The sequence below is a fragment of the Balaenoptera physalus genome (genome assembly GCF_965194825.1).
Source record: "Balaenoptera physalus genome assembly, chromosome: 15".
Lineage (NCBI taxonomy): Eukaryota > Metazoa > Chordata > Mammalia > Artiodactyla > Balaenopteridae > Balaenoptera > Balaenoptera physalus.
This window is the reverse complement of record NC_138894.1, coordinates 83,188,686-83,214,500: the sequence shown is the minus strand read 5'-3', so window position 1 is coordinate 83,214,500 and position 25,815 is coordinate 83,188,686. Positions and strand designations below refer to the sequence as shown.

Sequence of the window (25,815 nt, the reverse complement as noted above, 5' to 3'; positions counted from 1 at the left end):
TTACATGTTGCAAGGAGTTTGCCCTTTGTTAACAGTGAATGGTGGGGCAGGGGGGCGGTGCTGGAAGCGGAGAAGATGTAGGTTTGTTTTATGAATGGCTAAATGACCCACGGATTTATTGTAGCACTTTTCCAATTCCTGCGTCCACCTGCTAGAGGTTGTTCTAAGTAGGCTGTGGTTACACTGAGACATTTTATGTCGAAATCCCATGAGATTAGTTGTCCCATGGACGTGAGTCCAGTTTCAAACACTACCATTTATTAACTCCAAGGCTCTAGACTGCAAACTTCTCAACCTTTTTGAACCTCTAGAATAGTGTAAGGGTTAGTAGAATAGTATTTTGTGTTAATAGCCTGTGGTCGAGGACGTCAGTTTACAGTCTCTGGCCCTTTATGCCAAAGGGAAGCCCATGTAGTAATGTATTAAGTACAATATGTTTAATCCAAGTAAAAATTACGTAAAATGAACAGTCCTGAGAGAACAATTCCATTTAACATAGCATTAAAAAGAATAAAATACTTAGAAATTAACCAAGGAGATGAAAGACTTGGTTAGATGAAAACTACAAAACACTGATGAAAGAAATTAAAGCCATAAATAGACAAACCATGTTCATACTAAAGCAGTCTACAGATTCAATGCAATCCCTATCAAAATCCCAATGATGTTTTTACAGAAATATAAAACTCCATCCTAAAAATCATAAGAAATTTCAAGGGATTCCAAATAGCCAAAACAATCTTGAAAAAGAACAAAGTTGGAGGACTTACACATCCTGATTTCAAAACTTACTAAAGCACAGTAATCAAAACAGTGTGGTATTGGCATAAAGACAGTCTTTTCCATAAATAGTGGTGGGAAAACTGGATATCCACATGCAAAAGAACGAAGTGGGACCTAAATACCATACTAGAAAATTCACTCAAAATGGATTAAAGACCTAAACTAGAGCTAAACTAAGAGCTAAAGATTAAAAATTCTTAGAAGAAAACATAAAGCAAAAGCTTCATGACATTGGATTTGGCAATGATTTCTTGGCTATGACACCAAAGAGACAGGCGACAAAAAAAATAAATAAACTGGACTTTATGAAAAGTAAAAACTTTTGTGCATTAAAAGACTATCAGCAAAGTAAATAACCCAGAGAGTAAGAGAAAATATCTGCAAATCATGTATCTGATGAGGGTGGGAAATGCAAAGATGGAGGTTCTGTGGAGCAGGTTTGGGCTGGTGTGTCCATCTACTCGCAGAACCAAGGGATCTGACATGGCATCTCCATCACACTTGGGAAGCTCTGGTCTACAGGACACGGAGGGCCCTGCCCCGTGACTGAGGTGCTGGGCCCAGGCTCAGTTGCTGTCCGTCTCCGACTCTCTTGCCCGTCTTCCACGCGGTCCACCTGCACTCGGTGCTTTGCCTGCAGGGTGGCATCATCAAGACTTCCCTCAGCCAGCTCAGCCAGCAATACAACTATAAGATGATCTGCTGAAAGCGTCATGCTCGCCTTTAACCCCACACCGTCATCTGCCTCAAGAAGTGTGGCCACAACAACAGCCTGTGCCCTGAGGAGAAAGTCAAATAAGACTCCTCCACGAGTTCCTCCTTCCTCTGCAGGGCAGCCCTCTGTCTGAGCCCCATGGCTAGGGGGCTTCACTAAGGTTTCCCTGTCATTGACTGGGATAGTAAAAATAAATAATAAATAAATAAATTTTAAAAATACGTGTATACACACACATACACTATACATATATATTTCCAGAATATATAGAGAACTTCTAAAACTCAACTTTTCCAGAGTGGGTGTACTACTTTGCATTTCCCCCAGCAATGTATGAGGGTTTCAATTACTCCGTATCTTCACCAACATTTGTCAGTTTCAGTTCTAGCTATTATAGTGGGTGTGTAGAGGTTTCTCATTTTTCTCTAAATTCCTCTATGTTTTACTAACTAGAAATTTAAACTGTGCCAAATAAGAAATGAGTAAATAAAATAGAAACTCTAATGTCTACTTTTTCTTTTAATTTTTGAGAAATCTCTTAAAAACAAAGAGCTCTTATTATGAAGAAAACTTACAGAACAGCAATTTCTTCAGTTTCACCTCTTTTTTTTTTTTTTTTTCTGGCCACACAGCGGGGCTTGCGGGATTTTAGTTCCCCTACCAGGGATCGAACCTGCACCCTTGGCAGTGAAAGCATGGAGTCCTAACCACTGGACCACCAGGAAATTCCCATTTCACCTCATTTTTTTCTTCTCCTAAATTCAACTAAAAAATAAATTAATGCTTTTTATTTTAAAAAAGGTTATTAAGACTATTTTTACTTTCTCATCTATTATGTACTTTTGAAATTTTCTCACATGAACATACGTTAGTTTTATACTCAAAAACCAGTAAGTGGGACTTCCCTGGTGGCACAGTGGTTGGGAGTCTGCCTGCCAATGCAGGGGACACGGGTTCCAGCCCTGGTCCAAGAAGATCCCACATGCTGCGGAGCAACTAAGCCCATGCGCCACAACTACTGAGCCTGTGCTCTAGAGCCTGTGAGCCACAACTACTGAGCCCACGTACCACAACTACTGAAGCCCGCACGCCTAGAGCCCGTGATCCACAATAAGAGAAGCCAGTGCACTGAGAAGCCCGTGCACCGCAACGAAGAGCAGCCCCCGCTCGCCGCAACTAGAGAAAGCCCGCGCGCAGCAACGAAGGCCCAATGCAGCCAATAAATAAATAAATAAATTTATTTATTTATTTAAAAAAAAAAGTGTTAATTTCTTTTAAAAAATGAACTGAGAAAATGATAATAGGCAGTAGGGGGCAACATAATATTGCTATTTTCATTTTAGAAACTCCGTAGCAATATTTTGGAGCTATAACATCATCAAATTAGGTACTCTTGATTTTCCATTAAAAATCTGGGAACAATGTTTCCCCCATTTCTAAATGTGAACTCTGTATGATCTCTAAGGAGTAATTCACTGCAACCTCCAGTCATCAGACATTTGCCTAGTATCTTTAATAAGTTGTTGTTGTTTTCCTGTAGGTAGCAAAAGTGATATTGTACAACTACTGTACCTCCCGTCCCTATCTCCCCTTATCCACTCTGGAGCCCAATACCCTTCGACCCAACCCCCATCAAAATATTTAAATCAAAACAAGACAAATACCATGTTAGCATGAGTTATAGAAAAAGAAAACAGGATAAATACAATTTTTACCTCAACATTTATTATTTTTATGTTTTTTCACTAATGCCACATAAAACCTAAGATCTCAGCTCTTAGAATACAAAAAGATAATTTCAAAGTGTATGTTAGTAAAAACATGTATGTAATATATATATAATACATATATAAAATAAAATTAGCATTTGTGCATGACAGCAGGTCAACAATGCTACGCTGCTTGTTAGCACACTGCTTATTTGTATAGCTTTATCAATCAGTTCAATCATCTCAATAGTTCGGCCTACCATGCTACTTTGAAACTTAACATAATTCAGGCCAAATTTTATGATAAAGAAAAGCATTACTTAAAGGGAGTCAGCTCATGTTTATTACAAGAAGAGAACACCTTTATTATAATGTCTTCAATATACTGCCTCATTCTGTCTATCCAAATTCTCTCCAAGTATTTGTTATATATAGACAATTTTGCTTCTCACTGCCCCTTTAATCAGGGGAGAATTTGTTGGTGTTGTTATCCTGAAATTTCCTTCATGTTGAATAAAACCAATTTTCAAGCAGGACAAAGGTCTGTCCCCAAGACATCACGGCAGATCCCTAAAACATTCACAGATATAAATCCCAAATAGTCATAAGCTTTTACAGTAGTTGGAAAGATATGTCTGTGTGTGTACATATATATATATATATATATATGTGTGTGTATATGCATGTGGGTATATGTATATGTATAAGTATATATACATACATACACACATATACATATGTGATAATCTAGGTCTACAAGGTATGAGAGGTTGTTTTTAGAGATTTCGGTTGCTTGATTAAACTGAACAAGAAGTAGTGACAACAACTCGGGATCTATCTGAAATAATTAGTTGGAGGAAATATTCTAGCGCTCAAGTAGCAAGGAATTAGTGGCAAATGAGAAGGCTCCAAAAGAGAGTTCCCATAAGATATGTTAGGAAAAGTCTGAGGAGTCAACAGCTGATTTTGGAATTGAAGCAAATGGGAGTGTAATCAACAAGTAACAGCAAGGGCTAGAGAATGACAATCTAACTTTTGAGTTCTCAGCCGATTTCTGGGATGAGAAAGGGAAAGAAGAGATATTCAGGCATTAGACCATGGACCAAGAATCACAACTCTGAACATGCAGTCCTGCAGGAATTCCTAAACCTACATCCCTGAAAACTTCTCTCTCATTGATGAAGCAGAGAATAGTTTCATTCCTGAAAAGAGAAAGTCTTGTGGGAAGATGTAATTAAGTTCAACAGGAGATATATTCCCTAGGGCTGATATCTTAGTTAGGATGTTGTTTTCTGATTTGGGGGAATACTGCATTCTGTTATAGACAAAAACAAATGAGATAGATGAAATTCACTGTCTTAAACTTAGATAAGTTAGAAACTTATGAGACATGTTAGACAAAGTAAATAGAGCATATATGTGTGACTATACCTAATATTGACAAGGCACTAAAAATACAAAAGGCAACCAAGGCACTAAATATTCACGGCACACTAGGTATGCATAAGACTTATCAAGTGCTCAATATGTGGGAGGTCTTAATTCAATTACCCACTGATGACACTTATTCTGGTCTGTCCTCTGCCCAGGAAATACAACTGAATCCACAATGAGCTCAGCAGGCTCATTGGCACCTACAGCTATGACCAGGTAAAACTGCCTTTTCTATTGAGCAAATGTGCCTCACTGGCCTTGGGCACACTCCATTCAATCGGGTCCCCTGGCTCAAATCTCAGCTCTGGTCCTCTTCCTAGCCACACTATCAAGGGGAAGGTGATGAGGCAGAGTAAGAGTCAGGACATAAGAACAGTATATAACTCAGGAATCAGGAACTGTACTCTCTCTACCTGACTGGCATCCTATACTAATAGTATTAATCTACCCCATCACTTTCTCCTTGTTCTTCACTGTATATTTCAAGTTGATTCAATAAACCATGTGATTTGAGCTTGTAACCCTTTCTGTTCCATGACCTCTGAAATGGCTTGCTTGGTAGTGTATTTGGAGGCTACCATTGTATCAAGGTAACTTCCCACAAGGCACGTGAACACAGTCAGAGACTTCGAAGATTTCTGGTCTTCTCATTTTATTTAGGCACAGGAGCTTGCTATCTCTAATGAACTCATTTAAGCTCTAAACCTCTTCTCATAGCTCACTATTCTCCATCTGCATCAGGCTTAACTTGGCTCTAAAGGACCAGAAACATATCACATTGAGAGAGTTAACTAACCTAAGTATTGAAGCTGCAATAACAACCTTGCATATTTCTCTTTGTTGCCTCTGCTAAATATCAGCCAAACTTCACCAAATAATCTTGACGGAATAGTGCTTAAGTCTGGCCTGAAACCATAAAATGAGAGGAAGTAAGATCGTGAGAAATGGAGAACATTATTAGCTACATAAAACAGGTAAGAAATTACCCATTACTGATTACAATTTTTCTTTTTTAGATTAATGACAGTAAGTCAAAACAGATGCATATTGAGAATCACTCCCCACAACCCAAGAGTTGTTTAAAGAAAGGATCCAGCTTGGTGACAATGTTTCAAGTAAAACTACAGCTACAAACTGGATGTTTTTGTATAAATGTATATCATTATAAATAGAGCTAAGTGTTCGGCACAATAATATGAAGAGTAAAGTGCCAAATGTCATCTCTTAGATGAAACTAAAAGGGTAGATTAAAAAGGAAAAGCTATATAAAAATTAAGCTATTAGAAACAATTCAAATTGTAAAAAACAATGTCTTAAAATGCCTTCTCTTCACTTCTGAAAATAAAATAGAGAAGACTTTCAATGCTTATTTAATTAAACACAGCTAGAGACAGTACTCATTTTGGTATTACAACTGTTTAACCTCTGTCTAATACAGGTTATGTCAGTTCCCTAAATTCAACTTTGCCCCATTCCCATGTTTCCCCCATCCCTCCCTGCTAGTAACTGTGACACTGTGAGAAAAATTTTCTTATTTGGAATATTTCCATAGTATCATATAACCAACCACAAGATAGATAAATAGACAGATAGATAGATAAATAAGACAGACAGGCAGACAATATGGTCCATTGCCATACATTTATATGACAATCAGCATCATTATTTCATGGTTGTATTTTTACACAAAATTTTATATATGTATATATTATGTATTTTATATATATATAGAAAATTTTTATAAAAATACAACTGAAATAATGATGCTTATTTACATAAAGTCAACATTGTTATATAAACACTCCTATTATATGGAGTTTGTCATTTCTTCATCCCACTGCACTATGGCATAAGGGACAGAAGTTATAGTTACTTATTTCCTGAGCCAGGACACAGTGCTTGCACACGTTGCACGTCCAGAATTGATATTCAGTGACCGGGTTTCCTGTGGCAACGCATGTCGGCAGCTTCCCTTCCCCTCTGTAAAATAAGAGGGGACAATTATACTTGGAAACTCCTAATTCCTTAAAACTTTATTACACTACAAAAACTGAAGAATGAAAAGCATTTCAGGATAAGTTTCAAATAAAAAACTTTTCTTACAATGAGAAAATCAAGTATTAATATACTTACAAGACTAAATTAAATAGGGTATTATGTTAAGGTAGATTACTTCAAAATTGAGTGCTTTAATTATTATATTACACTATTTAGATATAAAGATCCAAGCTTCTAGTAAGGTGTTATAGAATGACATCTACTAGTTACATTTAGCCTACCCTTCAAGAAGGCTGTCCAATTCAGATTTTCTGTTATCTTTTGGAGTATGTTTGGTGAAGATTTCTAGAGCAAGATCTTCATATTGCTGTTTCTGTTCTGAACTGAGGGTCTCTAAAGATTCGAGTTTAATAAAAGCTTTTGAACAAGTGCCAAAAGCCCTACTGGCACACGCACAGAGTGCTAACAGAGAGTAGATCTCAACAGCAGGGATAATGTCTTCATAGTCTCTCAGGTGAAGAGCTAGGAAACAGAAGACAATTTGGATTTTTTAAAGCAATCATGATATCTTGAACATGCATGGGAAAAAATCTATGTTAAGCTGTTTCAGTTTAACCTACATGAACTTTAGCAAACTTAAAGAAAACAATGGTAGGTGGCCAGAGAACAAGTAGGAGGAAGGAGGCTCCATGATCTCCGCATTCTGTAACTCCAGCTAACAGCTCAGGGCCTATAAAAATAACCATCATCAAATGATGCACATGGCTGTGCCACTTAGAAATATATACACAGACCAAAAATAATTGGTGTCAAAACACCCATCTTTTGTTGCATATAAATATGTTAGAATTTCTGTGGATTCTCAAGATATGTTTCTTTTTGTTAAAAAAGCAAAGTATGAAATCGTATGTTTTCTCTTTGTGTTTCTTTGAACAGATTATTGCTTTTGTTTGTCTTACTGAAACAATAGAACTTTGAGAAAAAAAAGTGAAAATGAGACTGTAAGTTGTCAGTTCAGACAATTTATTTTGACAGCTACCATATTATTATATGGTAATATATTATATATATTATATTATTATTACCATACCAGCTACTTATTTTCAATTTTTCTATGCTGGAGATATAATCTCTTTCTTAAAAATGCACTGCACAATTAATATCAGATTGGTAACCAAATTGTATCTTTTTATTCTCTAGACCTTGCAATCTTAAAAATATCTTGTTATAGTATGATATTGGAAACTTCACAAAACAATTTAAAACAACATAATTATGCATTTTACAACTAGATTCCTATAAACTAGTGTTGGGGTCAAGTGTTTACAACAAAGTTCAGTGGAAGAAATTTACAAAAAGGAAATTCATTGAGTTACAATAAAGAATACCCTCTAATTTCACAGGTTCACAGGCAATAATTTACAGAGTATACACTGTTTCAGATCATTTTATCACCAAAGACAACAATATTAAAGCATATGGATATCTTTACCCAGTAGATAATCTCAAGTTAAAAGTCCAACTGATCTTGTAATATAGTAAGTCTAGATACTGTGCATAAATTATATAAAATACAACTATTTTTAAACAGTGCATAACTTATATCACATATTAATCAGTTAAAATTCAATGAAGGTAAGTTATAAACATACAAAAATAAAAATGATTCCTATGTATAGCTGATAATCAATTAGAAAAAAAGGTACATTCCTCAGTGCTAACAATGACAAAAACAGGAATAAACTAGAAAAGAAATGTACAGAGCATACAAGAAAACTACAGAACTTTAGAGAGAAACACAGATATACAAAAGGTTTTTAAAAATTGATGTTTCTGGATGAGAAAACTCAATATTATAAACATAACAATGATCCCAATATTAATACATTAAATTAATGCAATTCTAATTCAAAATCCACTAGGACTTCACTGAAACTCTTCCCACCTTCAAAAAGATTCTAAAGTTAATCTGAATGAACAAATGCAAGCGAATACCCAAAATGTTTTTCATAAAAGAAGAGGAATGAAGGATAACAGAAATTCCAGATATTAAAATGTAAAAGTAAGGTAAATAAGAGAAAGTACAGACACAGAGATCCATGTCTAGAAAATAACAGCCTAGGAAGAGATTAACAAAATGTGTGAATTTAGTTTCATAAAGGTAGAACTTCAAATCTGTGAGGGATGAATAAGTTTTTAATAAATGGTTTTGGAATACCTAAGAAGTTAAAATAAAATACAATATTTAATAACCTTGAAGTGAAGGACCTTCTGAGCATGACCCCTATCAAGACTGATTGATAGGACTATGTAAAAAGCCACTGTCAATATCATCATCATGGGTACCACTTCTCGAGGGCTCACAATATCCAGGCACTATAGTAAGTAAATTTTCTTTCCATAAATTTCTCACTTAATCCTCAAAACAACCCTATGAAGAAGATCCTATTATCCCCACTTTTCACAAAAAGAAACTGAAGCTTAGAGAGGTTAAGTAATTGTACCTTATAAATGCCAGGGAAAATCAACAGATATGACAGAGGGTTACTATATATAATTTCTAAAGAGCTCTTACAAAAATAATGAATAAAGAAAACGAAAAGTCATCACTATAGAATTCCAGAAACATTCAAATAAAAGAATTTCTCTAAAAGGTTTCTTTTAAAGATGATGCCATTGTACTATAGATTGATGATGTAATGGGGTGTGACGTGTGCTGGTGATGGCTATTTCACAGTGGCCCAACCAATGTGACCCAGGGTGAGCGGTGACAGTGCCGGCAGTGCTGTCATGGCCCATCTGAAAGCGTTGTAACAACTGAGTCTTTCATATGCTTTGGTTTATAACATAATTCTCATAACTATGCTCTTTTGGAGTTAACCTATCTAAACTTGAAGATATTGTTAATCCAGAAATGAAGATCTGGATACTACATGTAAATAATCTTCTATAAATTATAGTACATAAATACGATGGCACATTATATAGCTATTAAAAATGACAACATAGATCTACATTTATCAACGTGGAAAGATAACTGCAATATACTGTAGAGGGTAAAAATCAAACTCCGGAGCAACATACATTGTGTGATACTATTTTAAATAAAACTGTATACAATTTTATAGGCTTGGAAAAAATGTCTAAAAGGAGGTTCACCCAAATGTTAGCAATGATTATCTCTGAATTATAAGATTATTTTACTTTTTTTGTATTTTTCTCTGTTTTGGTTGAAATTGTTATGTAAGTATATTTTTATAAGAAACACTTAACATACAGTTAAATGCTATAGAAATCTATCTACTAATACGGAAATATTTTACAACGTATCATTATGTTTTTTAAAAGTACACAAAAGTATGGTTTGTTATACTCCCAATATTGTAAAAAAACAAATTATTTCTAAATATATATACTTATTTTTATTTAAATATATATTTTATATAATTATTATACCTAATGTAATACATATTACAGATATTAAATATGTAAATATTTATAGTTTATATTATATATATATATATATATATATATATATACACATACACACACACACACACACACACACACACACACACAAAAGGATATGAACTGGGCTATTCAGTGTTTAAGTGATAGTGAATGCTATAAATGTTCTTTTTGCTTATCTCAAACTTCTGGTTTTTCTGTGAACCGTATATATTGCTCTCCATGTATTAAAAAATAAAAAGAACTTCAAAAAGGAAATGTGAAAAACAGATCATAAACAGCAAATCTCAAATATATGAAAATAAATCCACAGGGAAAAAAGTGTTATTAAAATATAAGGGCAACTTGAAGGAGCTAGCCCTTCATTTGCAATTTATGATTTTTTAGACATGTTATATACATTAGGTAATATGCCCACCTGTCTTTAATGCACTGTCAACATAGCCCTCGTAGAGCTGCCTCTGCGCCAGGATGAAGAAGTGGTAAGCCTCAGCCCCTCTCCAAGCATTATCTGTGAAACGACTAGTTGTAGACAGAACTTCTTCTTCCAGCAAACCAGCCAAAGCAGAACTGGCCTACAAGTAAAGCAGACCCACATTTTCTGTCAGCACAACCCTAACAAGGGTCCTTCCAATAGAGATGATTTCTGAAACTGGTATATCAGTACATTAAATAGCTCAATTAGCAGATTTTATCATTATAAAACTGTCACTACAGACTTAATGTCTCCATTATAATTCACATTTTGTTAAATTGATATGATCAAATTTTTTCTTCAGTTTTATTGAGGTATAATTGACAAATCAAACTGTAAGATATTTAAAGTGTACATCGTGGTGATTTGTATACGGGTACATTGTGAAAGGACTCTCCTCCCCATAGTAACATCAAATTTTTAAATAGAATTGATTAAACTTTAAGTTAATATAAGGTTCATTTGCACGTTAAAATAATATATATATTCTAGGAAAGTTTTTAAAACTCACTGATTAGAAAGGATTTACCAAGTAAGGAATTTAAGCAAAGATTACAGATAAGTAAAAAAAAAATAATTTTCAATATTTCCCAGTTGAAATGTCTAAATGTGAGCAGTAATTCCAAATCAGTCATTCCTTTTCCTCATATCATTTAAGAAAATAAACGCAAACAAGTAAATTAAATGGCCTGTCCATAAGAGAAGTTTGATAGTTCTTTTTTCCTTAAACACTTCAGATGACAATGTTACTTAATGTTCTACCTTACCTCTGAGCTCTTTCCTTTAACTTTTCCTCGTTGGGCATTTTTCATTTGTTCATGGTATTGCTCTATAAGTAAAGCTGATAGTACATAGAGCTTCTTAACACGTAAAGGTTTAGTTCTTTTCTTTGCCTCTTCATCTGCAATCTTTAAACATTTAAAGAATTGGGGGAGAATATTTCTTAATCTATACTTGCACAAATATTATCATTTCTGAAATATGATTCTCTAAAAAAAGGAGGAAGGTCAGTAGGGTGGAATATAAATACCACCCATTTTCTTTTCCATAGTACTGATAAGTACTTAGTTCTTTCCTTAGTATTTAGCCATTAGAGTTAGAACTCAAAACAATTTTAGAAAATAACAGATGCTGATAAATAATTAAATCAAAATGAAGAAAGCTTTCATAGAATGGCTAGTATTTTATATAACAAAGAGATTTTTAAAATAATGTTCCAAGTACCCAGAGATAAGATGGCTTTAACATGGTACATCCTTCAGAAATTTATATTTTTTTAAATGATTCGGAGGGAAATTTTTCCTTTGTCATTAAATCGAATGGGAAAAGTATAGACTAGAATGTAAAATTTGCATCCATTAATACTGTTACTAGTCATGTTCCCTCCAAATGCATACTATGAAAAGTGTAACATCGAGATTGGGATTGACATATATACACTAATATGTATAAAATAGATAACTAATAAGCACCTGCCGTATTAAAAAAAAAAGTGATATATAATAAAATCTTTCTTAAATAAAAAAAAAAGTGTAATGTCTTTAAAACTTGCACATTTAAAAGGACTTAAAGTTTTGTTATCATCAGGATTTAAATTCCCTTAAGGGAATTTAAATCCTGATGATAACAGGAATTTGTACTTTATGTTACAAATGTTAAGGGAATTTGTACTTTATGGTCCCTGAAAATTCTGTAATTCTCTGTTAACTTCGGTATTGAGTAAATATAAAACTGCTTCAGCATCAATAAGGTGCTAAAAGTAATAAACAGCCTTTTTAGTAAAATGTAATAATACTAAGATAACACATAGTTATAGTAGTAATAAATGAGAGGGATTTTGCTATAACAGATATTTGTTTCCAAAAAACGGAAAATGTATCCTTGAGTTATAAGAAAACACTGGTAACTAGAACAAGCCAAACGCTCACCAAGGTTATTACGTTACCTTAAACATCAGCTTAGCAGCATCATACACGTAACTGGCTTTCCGATAGAGTTCTATGGCATCAAGAATTTTATTCTTTTCCAATAAATGAGATGCATACCTCGCTAACAGGGAACCAATTTCCTTCATATTATGACTTTTAGCCAATTCAACAGCTTTGTTCCACTGGGGAAAAAATATATATAGCATACAATTACCCAAGAATTCATAGTCAGATATGTCTTAAAATACATACAATAAAGCTTTAAGTTTATAATAATAAATAACACTATATCAAAATAAAAAACTGGTACATGTTTTTAAAAATCACTTAAAATCAGAGCAATTATAAATTTTAGGAGTCAAACGTGTCAAAATAATCAAATGATCTAAGACTGATTTGCTTAAGAAGTACATCTGAAAAAGAAAGCGTCAAAGTTTATAATCACATTAATCTTATAATTCTAATTTTGCACAAACTATGAGCAAGAAAAAGATACATTTGTTTATAGTAAAAAAAATACGCAATTTCAGTTAAGAAAATGTCTTATCAGATTTAACATTTAAAAGTTATTTTTATAAAGCAAATGGAGCTTTATAAAATACTTCAAGAAAATACTTAATAAGAATACACTGATAGTCAACAATTTCAACAATTCTGCATTTTAATTTTAGTTAAATTCCAGCTCTTAAAAATATCAAATATGTGTTTTCTATAAGGGGAAAGGAAAATAGATTTGCCAAAATAAATACTGATAAAGTAACTCAATTCCTTCCTCTTGCAATGACCATTAACTGGTCCTTGTTTGGAAACAAAACCCAACCCTAATAAAATGCAGAAAATTATGAAATTACTTCCAGACAAAAACTTGCCAGACTAAAACCACAGGGTTTGTTCAGGTTCCCATACTGAGTTAGTTATGAGCGGGTCACCCTTAATGGTAGCATTTCAAGAGGTAAATGCAAATTCCAGCATTTTCTCAGTCCTCAACTAAGTAAGAGACTATCTGGCTCCTTTCACAAAATCCATCTCAAGCTCTCCAACCCTTACTGGCAACAGTCTTTAAAGCATCTCTATGGTGACTTTAATTTTCAGTTCCTTACTCGGTTGAGATGTACACAGGTATCCACTGCTGCCTTTGGTTGATTACATTTCAAAAACGCAGTCACTGCTTGTTCACACATTCCAGCTCTCACAAACATTTGTGCTATTTCCTGTGGACAAAATAATACTATCGGATCTCAGAGAACAAGGAAATCACTTATATTTTAACTTATAAAACTCCATAGGGACAAAAGAATATTAAATTTTCTGGTGGCTATAGTAATTTTTCTTTTAAATGGACGTAGGCGCAGGGGCTACAAACCGGAAGAGACGCTAAAACATCACCTCCTATAAAATCTGTGCTTCACTGGCTCACAGCACGGATCTGATTTTCAACCGGGTTCTGAAGATACTGCACTCTTACCTTCTCTCAGTGCAGTAGCCAGTTTACAGAAATACCGAGCTCCAAAACAAACCCCACGCTAGTAAGTAAAAAAAACCCTTTAAGGCAATTGATGTTATACTCAATGTCAATCATTAATTAGAGGCTTAAGGGAAACCTGACACTCACAGGGCTCTCAAATACCTCTATAAAGCAATGCCCCAGACAAGTTGGCCATTCATTAGTTCAGGAGGCTGGACCAAAAACAGAGGAGAACCACAACAACCACCGATCACACCCCTTGGGCTGTACTTGCCGTCTTCAGAATATCACTTTTTTTTCTTTCTTAATATCTAATTGGTCAGAGTTTTCTCTCCCCATCCCTACTCCTAAAATATTTTGGGATATATCATAAAAGTACAATTCTGTACCCAACTATCTTTTTCAAAGTAATGCTTATATTTTCCTGATTATAAATACATTCTTATGGTAAAAAAAAATTAGAAAATATGAAAAAATAAAGGTACACATAATCTTATTCCCATAAGAAACCTCTCTCTATATTCTGGTGTAATTTCCTAATATCTGTGTCCTATGAATATATATGTATATGTGAGTTTGTGAATATATCGTAATCATATTATATATAATTTTGTATCCTGTGTTCCTCACTTAAATATTTTGTACATTTTCCCATATTATTAAAAAATCCTCCAAAACTTGATTTAAAATTTGCAGTACTACTGAAAATTTTTAATTATTTTAATTATTTCCTTATTATAGCTATAATTACTTAGTACTTAATCAGTAATATTACTGTTCTGGATACCGTACAGCAACATTTTTTTCTGCGTCATCAGACACACCTAACAGATGACAGTATAATGTCAGATACACAGTCCCTAATCCCAGGGTTGTAAGTAATTTCAGTTTTCCTACTCAAGTAAACATATAAGATTGAGAATAAGGGTGTGTAAAAATGCCATTATTACAGGGATAATTGCTCTAATTCACAATAGAGAAAAGAACTGAATTAACAGAATTCTATACTCATCTATTAAGTAACCGACAAAATTTTGTAGCAGAACCCACAACTGATATATGTCCAGACCCTGCAGTTGAGAGCTACTAGCTCTCCAGGTCTTGTACAACTCAGTGATTTACCTTTCAGATAAAACAAATAAAATACAAGCTCACTTACATTATTCAACAATTAATTTAAAGAGCCTTAAAAAGAAAATTTAGAACAAAGTTATAGAGAACTCTGCGTTTAGCTTCTCTTTTCTTCAACATTAAATCCTTTATTGTTAATATAACCTAATAAAAGTCAAGCTATCTTGACTTTTATTGCTAATATAACCTAATAAAAGTTTATTGTGAACCTAATAAAAGTTTAAGCTATCTTAAACTTTTCTTATAGCAAATTTCAAACATACATACGCACACACTACTCCCCAGACCCACCTCAAATCATTTTGAAGCGAATCTCTGACAACATGTCATTTCATCTGTAAATGTTTCATGTGTTCAGCTAATTTTTTAAAGCAAGTTTACAAAACTGACAAGCCTACACAAGACTGTGATCATGTTAAAATAGTAGGAATATGACTGATTTCTTCCTCTCCAGTTTCAAGCATTGTGTAATACTGGTAAATTGTTTTAATAACTAAAGCATCATTCCATGCCTAAGAAACTGTAAAGTTTTAGCTAATTTTTAATTTTCTATATTGCAGAGGACATTTCCAGACTACGACATAAAAACCTTATAAAGTAACCTAACCACTCCAAAAACTGAAATTTATAATACCTACTGGAAGCAACTTGTGGTTTTCTGGAAGTGAATTGGCAAGATTCTCCAATCCCTCATAATCCTCTAACATATAATAACACTCAGCTAAGCGTTCCTGGTTCCGGCCTTGTACATAATATTGTACAGCATTCAACCTATGGAAAGAAAAAAAAACCTTTTAAAACTAATGTGAATCTCCTCATAAATAAGCACTTTTACTAAAAATGTTCTTCCGTTAGAATGCCAGCACTAGTATTACTCTAATCATCTTTAGTTACAGAATGTCTTTGAAGCATATAAATTGAAAAAAAAACAAAACTAAAGACTGCATAGCATATTTTAGTTACAACATTCTTTGAATGTTCTTAAGAAATATGTTTTAATCTGATATACAGTTGTATTTCCAAACACTGACATAAATAAATAAGCATACTGATCAAAATTAACTTAAGAATAAAAGTCAATGATTTCTGAAAATAATCGACAGTAACAAAAGAAAATATAAACTGTGGCCTCAAACAGTAGAAAGCTACCTGGAACTACGGTATAAGTCTTCTGGGTTTTGAAACTCCAAAGTCTTACAGAGCTTACCTGACAGCTTGAAGGATCTCTTGCTCCTCAGTGTGAATCCAGAGCTATGTGAATTTTGGGATCTGGAAGGATGGTCTTCATTTCCCTAGCATTATTTCATAGGGAAGTACTCAGGCAGTTACAATTTTAAGTGCCAAATGAATTGATGAGGGGGTCCAGATAGGTTACCTACCACTTTTGCCGATCAGCAAAGTAGTCTCCGATGGCATTGTGGGCTTGTTCAAGGAGACTGTCATCCGCATCACCAGATCCAGTTTTCAGGAGCTGGAGTACTCGAAACCAATCTCCCAACTTCAGCCGGAGGCCAATAGCCAGATCTCTACAAAAAATGACATTCATTCACTCATTCAACAAGTATCTATCAAGCGCCTACTATGTGCTAGGTCCAATTCTAGGGTACTGAGAGTACACAACAACGAAGAGACGGATAAGGTAACTCCAAACATTTTAGAAATTTAGCCTGACCAGGTAAGAGGCAATGGAGAGAACCTGCAAAAGGAAAAAGGAAACCATTTCCTGCCTCTTATGTTCCTAGACTTTCAATTTACTTGGCAAAATAATGACTTAAATAATAATCACTTCTTTTCATCAATTTCTTAAGACATAATCAGACTTATTTCATGTTTACATGTTTGGTTTTATATTTCTTTTCAGGGCTTGAGTTGTATTAGCAACCTCCTGAAAGTACAAATAATAAAAATTAGATATAATGTTCACAGCTGAAATGAAGTTCATACAGTATTTTATATAAATAAAAATGAAATATAAAGAATAAAACTCAATCCCTAAATAGCTTTGATTTTTATTTCATGCTCCTTGACAACTGAAAATTAAATAATGGCCTAAACCAAAACAGAGAACCCAAATAATGAGTGGTGTGGGGGCTTCCCTGGTGGCGCAGTGGTTGGGAATCCGCCTGCCAACGCGGGGGACACGGGTTCGAGCCCCGGTCCGGGAAGATCCCACATGCCGCGGAGCAACTAGGCCCGTGAGCCACAATTACTGAGCCTGCGCGTCTGGAGCCTGTGCTCCGCAACAAGAGAGGCCGCGATAGTAAGAGGCCCGCGCACCACGATGAAGAGTGGCCCTCCGCTTGCCGCGACTAGAGAAAGCCCTCGCGCAGAAGCGAAGACCCAACACAGCCATAAATAAATGAATAAATAAATAAAATTTAAAAAAAATAAATAAATAATGAGTGGTGTAATAAATGATAAAGCCTCCAGTCTCTGCAGTCATACGAATTTTTTTCCTACCAAGTGAAAAAAGTCTCCCATGGCCAGTCATTAATATTACATAAAAACAGAGAAGAAAAAGCTGCCCCCAAATTACAAAGCATAAATTAATGAAGGCCATGTAGACTATCTAGGTTGTAATCCAAACTGAAATTATTTTCTGAAAGAGATGGTATGATACATTTAGTCTATTTTACAATCCTCGTTTGTGAAAACAAACAAACAAAAAAAAATCGCAAATTCTGGAAGTAGTCCGGATGCCTGCACCTTTATCACTTACCTTCTGTCCATATCGAGATACATCCTTTCAGCCTCTTCGAACCTGCCAAAGTAGGCAGCCACTTCCGCCTGCTTCATGGACTCACTCTGCAGGTTACCCAGGCGCTTCACAAACTTAATGCCTTGGTAATCTTTGCAGCGCACAAACGCTTGCTCTGCAGTGTGCAAATCCAGTTTCTGAAGACCTGCTTCAGCCAGTAGGCGCCTTTATTAAAAAGAGAAACAGAAAAGCCGATGGCGAATTACGGATAAACAAGTCTTGAATCAGAATTCAATTATTACACCTATTGTTTCTAGTGAAACATGGTGGAAAGTGATTATTTTAACACATTTATACGTTTCATATAATATTATGCTTATGTTGAATACTTCCGAATCTAAAATAAATTTCTATATTTTAAAAAGAAGAATAAGAACAGAAGCCTATTCCCATCAGGAGCCTAGTATGAGAGCAGGGGACGACAGAGCTGAGATTTTACACCTGAAAATTTGACAGGTTTTATTTATTTATTTTTAAATACCAGAGTCGGGGGTGTGGATTATCCTCTATGAACTGAGATGCATCCTCAATTCCAACCTTCTCAATCAGTGCTCGGCTATCTCTCAGGGACCGAATCTCAAAGTTAATGATATAATCCTTGTTTGGATATTCTGGATTCTGAAAGTAAAGATGAAAAGAAAGAAATTCAAATAGTTGCCTTTAGAGTATGTATTTCTTTTTTACAGTAAAAACAGCAAACAAATAAACAACTGCATCATATTATGAGCAAAACTGGGAAAAAAAAGAAATGGCCATGTGTGGGTCTTTTGAATTATCTGGAAAACACCCACAGTCCACAAGTGAAGTCCCTCCTGAGGCAATCAGGGGAAAAGGGGACAGTCGTCAAACGGGTCCCTTACAATTATGCAGCCTTGTTTCCCTCGGCTCAAAATGTCTTTTTCCAGGAGCTACTCTCTTCCTGTCCCAAGTGCCGCCAGCCTCCACTGGAGCAGAAAACACCATGTGCAGGACCTCTACCCCTCACTCCTTAATCTACTCTTTTTTTCTATTATTGAAAAAAAAAATTACAAACAGGAGTTGCTCTGAGGGTGGGTATGGACAAATTTACTGGGAAGAGGCATGAGGGAACTTTCTAGCATGATAGTAATGTTCTGTATCTTGACAAGGGTTTGAATTGCACAACTGTATGCATCTGTCATAACTCACTGGCTGGTACACTTAAGATCTGTGCATTTCATTGCATGCAAATTTTATTCCAAGTGAAAGAAAACTATAAGCAAATACTGAACTTGAATTAGTGAACTTTAATGATATGCATGCTAAAGTATATATGTACTAACTCTGAAATATATTAAAAAACAGGACTGATTAATGGGCAGATGGAGAGATGGACAGAAATATGACACAGCAAGTACAGTAAAATGCTAAATAGAATTTAAGTGCTGCCCACATGCTGTTGGGCAGCAGACAAATTTTTTTTAAAGAAAAGAAAAAGGGCTGGTTTTCATCACTACTTTCCTTTTATAATTTAGCAGCCTGACAAAGAAAAAAAAAATTTAAAGGCCAGTCTTGCAGGAAAGAACTAGCTAACAGCCAGAGAAAGAAAACAAACAGTTATAATGAACTCACCGATATTCTACATATTTCTAAGTAATGAAAAAGTGAAGCATACAAGAAAATTAGAGCCCCCATGTGTAAAAGAGTAATGGCTCCCAGGGACCAGAGTTCTCTGAAAAGGTTAACTGAGCCACACACACCCCTTCCCCACCCTGCAACTGAACCCCTGTATCTAGAAACTGAAAAGTTCTTAGGGAACTACTGTACAAAGTAGGATGGAAAGAGCATGAGGTTTGGACTCAAACAGTCCTTAGCTCAAATCCTAATTCCATCCCTTGCCGGTTATGTGGCAGCTCTTTCTAGAACCTGCCCTACTCCACTCCCTACCCACCCAGGAAGCCAGGGCCATCTTCCCCAGATATAAACCTAATCATATCATTCTCCTGCCTTACTCCGCCACCGACTCCAGGATCAAGTCCAAACTCCACAGCAAGGCATATGAGGTCACTTATGACCTGGGCCCCCTACCCCATTACCTCTCCCCGGCCTCATTTCTGCCAGCACTACAGTTACACACACCAGCTTTGAAGCCAGACAGCTTGGAGTCAAATCATGCCTTTGCCTACTGCTAATCGGGTATCACTGGCAAATCAGCTTATTTCTCCAAGCCTCAGATTCTTCCTCTGAAGAAATGGAATAGTAATCAAACCTACTTCCTAGCATTGGGAGGATTAAGTGAGATAACACATATCAAACACTGAGCACAATGCCTAGCCGTGTTATTCACATTATTCACAGTCTCAGAACTGACCCAATGCTCTCTTGCTTCAGACCTTTGAAGAGGTACACCTACCGACTGAACCACAGCACCCCTGCCCCTCTTCCAGTTGCTGAAGTTCTTGTCTATCTCCCCAACTCCTCTACTTGAAGCTAGGAACTGTCTTACTGGCTCTCAATAAATATTTGCTGAGTCAATGAACAGATGAACTTTGTGGGTAAATCATTTTCAGCCACTAAGAGCCTTCCTCACCTAAAAATGAGGTCTGTGTAATATCTACCAGGTACAGCTGTAATCACAAACAAACATCTCATACAAAGGAACTTTAGTGAACGTTAATTCCCGTCCTTTTCCTTCTACACTCCTTCTCCTCTAGTCCTCCAAGAAATTTCTCATGTTATTTCTTTTTCCTATTTTATTGAAATATAATTGGCATGTGACATTGTATTAGTTTTAGGTGTACAACACTCATCTTGTTTCTTAAAACTGTATGCTTGAAGGAATCCACAGTTCAGCTAAATATTTCCTGGGTCAACAAGACCTCAGAGGGAACTAAGGTATGACAATATTCTTTTCTCTATGGCTTTGCATGTAGTAAGCAGACAGATAACAAAATTGTCACAGAGAACCTGGGTCTCCCTCACAGGTTAACAATGCCTGCCAGTAAACCGGGCAACAGTACTGTAGTTATTCTTTATCCTAGTATTAGACATGCATAAAATGTGTATCAAGAATTTTAAAGTACATCTAACCAGTTTAAATATGTGTTTTAAAAAATTCTTCATAAAAGTCAATATAATCATCAGAGCAACACATCACAGGCATTTTTAAGCATTCCAGAATTTAAGGCAATCAGCAACTATGAGCCTTTCTTGAAAAAAATTATAATGATGAAATCCAGCCAACTAAAAGATTAATCAAAATTAAGAACTCATGTACAGAGAAAATGTAGAAAAAGACTGGTAATAGCTTTCATTTAAATATAAGACTACATATGTGGAAAATTAGGGTTACAAAACAAAATGTAAATGTTCTAAATCTTGACAACATAAAAATAACAATGTGCCTAACAAAAAGAGGAGAGAAAGAGGAAGAAAATGTAAAAACACCATCTTTTAGAGTGGACAATCAATACTATTAAAAATTAACATGTAGTTTAAAAGCAATAACCTCTTAGTTTTTCAGTTTTTTTCTTAACCCAGAAAAACTGTGTCATTTGTGGTGAAAAAAATTAATGTTCTACAATTCCTTCAGATTCACTGCCACATTATTGAATTAAAATTAAACACTAAGCAAGTAGATTGTACAGTGATGCCATTTTTATAAAATTACTTCTGTTTATTTATCTCATCTATCAAATCTATCTTTCCACATACTGGTTACAGCTATAGGGAATAATGTCCTGATGTTTATCTAACGTTAATCATTAAGAGACCTAGATTGTAACAGAACTTCAGACCTTCCTTTTTGACTTTGACTGCTGATAGCTTTTAAGCCTCACCCTTCCCCCTTCCCCTTCTGCCTCACATCTGGACAAGCTGATAAGAAAGCATAAGTGTTCCATCCTTTGGTGACGCAGGAGTTTCAAACCACACATATCTCTACCTACCCATGGGAACCCTCACCCTAGGCCCACCCTCTAACTACCCAAAAAACGCAAGCCAGTCTCCTTTCCCTGCTCTCAAACCAATTTTGGAGAAGCTTGGGAAGCCTATCCTTTCTCCCTTAAAAACTCATTAAGTTTGTAAGACCTTTTTACAACCTTTTGGTGTATCTGTGGTGTCATCACTCTTTACATGCAAACCAAATTTTGGGTGGGGGCCATTCCTGCTGCGGCAGGGTGGTCATGACACAGAAAACAACTGGTTCCCAATAACAGAGCTGCAATTTACATGTCAAACCAAAATATGAAAACATGTTACAAAATGCAACTAACTTCTGGAAATTTAAAATCCACTATTCCAATTCCAAAAAACATATGTAGTACATAGAAAAATAAATATTTTGGATAAAAGGAAGGTAAACTTTCAATACATTCTTAGAGTAAAAGATTTTCAAAGAACGTTCAATGAAGGCCGAAGTAGGGATTCAAAAATTATCTGGAATTCCTTATCTGGAATTAGAAATAGATTATTTTATAAAACCTGAAAAATAAAATAGGAGAACAGTGGACCTCCAAATAAAAAAGTTACTCAAATATCCTAGAACAAGAAAAAGACTAAAGAAAATTATCAAATATTTCTTCAGTATCTCTGTTATTAATATAAAAATAATGAAAACAACTAACTACCATTTATGAGTTCCTGGTCGTAGCACTGTGCTGTTTTCCACTCATTATCTTATAAAATAACAATCCTGTAAGATAGGTACTATTACTATCCACATTTTATAGAGGTAAAAACAGGCTCATAAACAGGAAAGGAAAAATGAAACTTTAAAAGATGAAGGAACCTGTCTAAAGGTTGTATAAGTGACAAAGCAGGGCTGGAACTCCTCAGTGCATACTCCTAACCGGGACACTACACTGCCTGGTACAAAAATGAATCCCAGTCAAGCCAGCAACAGAAATATAATTGTTTTTTAATAAGAATTACCTTTAATATCTCATCCAAAAGAACAGATTTAATTTCTAAATCCTCAAAATTACAAATATATCCAGAAGTCTGAATGGGTTCCTTTAAAGACAAAAACAAATGTTATGTTTAACTGTACAAAATTTTCCTTCTTTACCATATCATGATTTTAACTTTTATTATCAAAATTTTCAAAACAACAAAAAAGGAGAGAGAATGTCATTAACACCCATATACACATCATCTAAATAATTATTAACATTTTAGAAATATGCTTCAGTCAATTTTTTGGCTAAGATATTTTAAAGTAAAGTAAATTTAGACATGACATTTCACCCCTAACTATTTCATATCTCTAAAACATAAGGATGTTCTCTTACATGGCGACATTACTATTATCACACCTTAACATAATCAGTATTAATTCCCTAATAGGATCCAGTATCAGTTCAAATTTTCTGAATTAATCCAAAAATGGTTTATACAGTTTGATAATTCTTATTCATTCCATGCAACATTAAATTTATTTCTTAATGAAATTGACAAACACTATATTTGTATCCAAGCACATATATCAAAGTCCCATACCATACAGAAAAGTATGTCCTCTGTAACATTAGCCGGAGGGCATCCTTGATAGATTCATTTCCTACGTAAGAAGATTTAATTTGCCAACATGGAAATACATGAGCCTGCTATATGTCTGTTTCTTGTCCTAGTGTTATACAGGCTTGTAGAAATAAAGTATGGTAAATGCATATTATAATGTAAAGTAGCTGTTCTAAATCCCTAGTAAAAGAAATACACTCCCAATATACTTAATACCTCCAAGAACACTGTAAAAAGAATAGGATAACGTTGTCTGATAATGAACATAACTCCAGAATGCAATTTTTTAAAATATGTGTGTGATGTCATAGTGAAATAGAAACTAACCTAAATCCAAATGAAATAACACATCAAATTTATAACTCTGAAAGTTAGTGCTTCATATATAATAGAAACTACAATAATTATTATCATGGGAAGACACTAAAAAGATGAAAATAAGAAGTAAATATTGAATCATATTTAGTTTGCACTTAATATGTCTAAGTTTAATAATGAGGCTCTTGTAGGCACATTATATGTGTTTATTGGGTTTTTAAATGTATATTTTCTTTAAAAAGTAGAAATTGACTAAAATTATATGAGAAAATTTTATAAAATCCCTAAATTTCCTCAAAAAAATTATATTACCTATAGGCAAACAGTATGCTTTTATGAACAGAAAAAATCAGAATAAAATTTAATTCACAAAAAAAGCACATGTAACGAAATATTTCTTATAAATTATAGGGGCCTTTCATATACTTTATTTTGGTACTACATGTAAACTAAGTGTACCCTTATAAAAAGGTTAATCACTAGAAAATTTTTTATTTTTAGCTAGATAATTTAACAAAGCAAGAGGGTCAAAAGATAAAGTCATAAAAGATGATCTGTGGATAAAAAATAATACCAAAAACAAAGAGAAAAGGAGAAATAGAAGGATAAGGAGAGAGATCGGGCAGCACCAAGATGGCACAGGGAGACCCTGAGCTCAATTCCTTCCACAAACACACCAAAACTACACCTACATACAGAACAGCTCTCTGTGAGGATGACTTGAAGACTAGCAGAATGGCTCTTCTACAACCAAGGCTGTAGAAAGAAAAAACACACCGAGTCTGGTGGGTGGGGAGGGGAAGTGATCTAGCCGAGACCCACACCCTTAGCAGGCAACCTAGAGACAGAAGGGCTTATCACAAGCACGGGGATCTTCCCTAAGAAGCAAGGGGTTCACACCCCACACTGAGCACCCCAGCCCTCGGGTCCAGCACTGGGAAGACAAGCTCCCTTGGCTGATTTTTAAAACCAGTGGGGCTTACCAGAGGGCTGTAAGAAACTGAGACTCTGCTCTTAAAGGGTGCAAGCACAGTCTTGCTTGCAGAGGCAGCAGACTGAAAAGTGCCTGGAACCCTGACCCACCTGCCAAGACTACACCAGCACAGTCTCCCAGCCTGCACTGGGCTGCAGCTCTAGCACACCCCACAGAGGTGGCAACCACCACTGCACCACGGGAGAAGACGCAACATGCACTGGGCCCTGGCTGTAGCCCTTCCGGCTCCAGTCCCACCTTCTGCCAAGGCAGCAGTCCCAGAAAGCCCCGGGAGAAGCCCCCAGCTATGCTGGGTTCCAGTTCTAGCCCCCTGCTCCCCTCCCCAGCTCCAGCCCATCCCTCCAAGGCAACGGCCCCAGCACACCCTAGAAAAAGTCCGGACCTACACTCACTTCAGAAGCAGCTCTCCCACCAAAGCCACTGGGCACACACAGACTGCATACAAATGTTCTCACATAAGGACACACCTTAAAGAATGGGATAGGTAACTGTTTCACCTAATTTCATAGAGACAAAAAGAGAAAGTAAACCAAAATGAGAAGATAGAGGAATATGTTCCAAATGAAAGAACAACATAACATCCCAGGGAAAAACCCTCATGAAACAGAAATAAGTAATTTACCTGATAAAAGAGTTCAAAACAATGGCCTTAAGAGTGCTCACCGAACATGGGAAAAGAATAGAGGAAGACAGTGAGAACTTCAACAAAGAATTAGAAAATATGAAAAAGAACCAATCAGAACTGAAGAACGCAATAACTGAAATGAAAACTACAGGAGTAGGAATCAACAACAGATTAGATGATATAGAAGTATGCATGAGCGACCTGGAAGACAGAATAGTGAAAATCACCAAGAAATAAGAAAACATATGAAGGGAAAAAAATCTCACTGGTAAAGGCAAATATGTAGTATAGGCAGTGGATCAATCACTTTAAAAAGCTAGTATGAAGGTTAAAAAACAAAACATTGTAAAATCAACTATAACTACAATAAACAGTTAAGGGATATACATAAATATGTAAAATATCCAAAACATAAAACGTGGGGGGGGGGTGAAAAAATATAGAGCTTTCAAAGTGCAATTGAACTTAAATGACTATCAGTTTAAAACAAATAGATACATGGACATATAAATATAGATATAGATATAGAAATGTCA

The 25,815-nt window shown here is 35.2% G+C and overlaps 1 protein-coding gene across 6 annotated transcripts in view; it reads right to left on the bottom strand.

Annotated features, from left to right (window-relative positions):
• Nucleotides 1–2,751: 2,751 nt before the first annotated feature.
• WDR35 (WD repeat domain 35) overlaps nt 2,752–25,815 on the bottom strand; it is a 65,156-nt gene continuing 42,092 nt past the window's right edge. For 3 of the 6 annotated variants that reach the window (XM_082427434.1, XM_082427438.1, XM_082427435.1), the window contains 11 exons: nt 22,755–22,835; nt 18,346–18,482; nt 17,826–18,029; nt 16,486–16,632; nt 15,745–15,877; nt 13,611–13,721; nt 12,528–12,692; nt 11,350–11,490; nt 10,526–10,682; nt 6,921–7,161; nt 2,752–6,621 (listed from right to left, as the gene is read on the bottom strand). In XM_082427434.1, the coding sequence (XP_082283560.1) occupies nt 6,471–6,621; nt 6,921–7,161; nt 10,526–10,682; nt 11,350–11,490; nt 12,528–12,692; nt 13,611–13,721; nt 15,745–15,877; nt 16,486–16,632; nt 17,826–18,029; nt 18,346–18,482; nt 22,755–22,835 (1,668 nt within the window). In that variant the 3' untranslated portion in view covers nt 2,752–6,470. The other 3 variants (XM_082427436.1, XM_082427437.1, XR_014254218.1) reach the window with 3 other exon arrangements.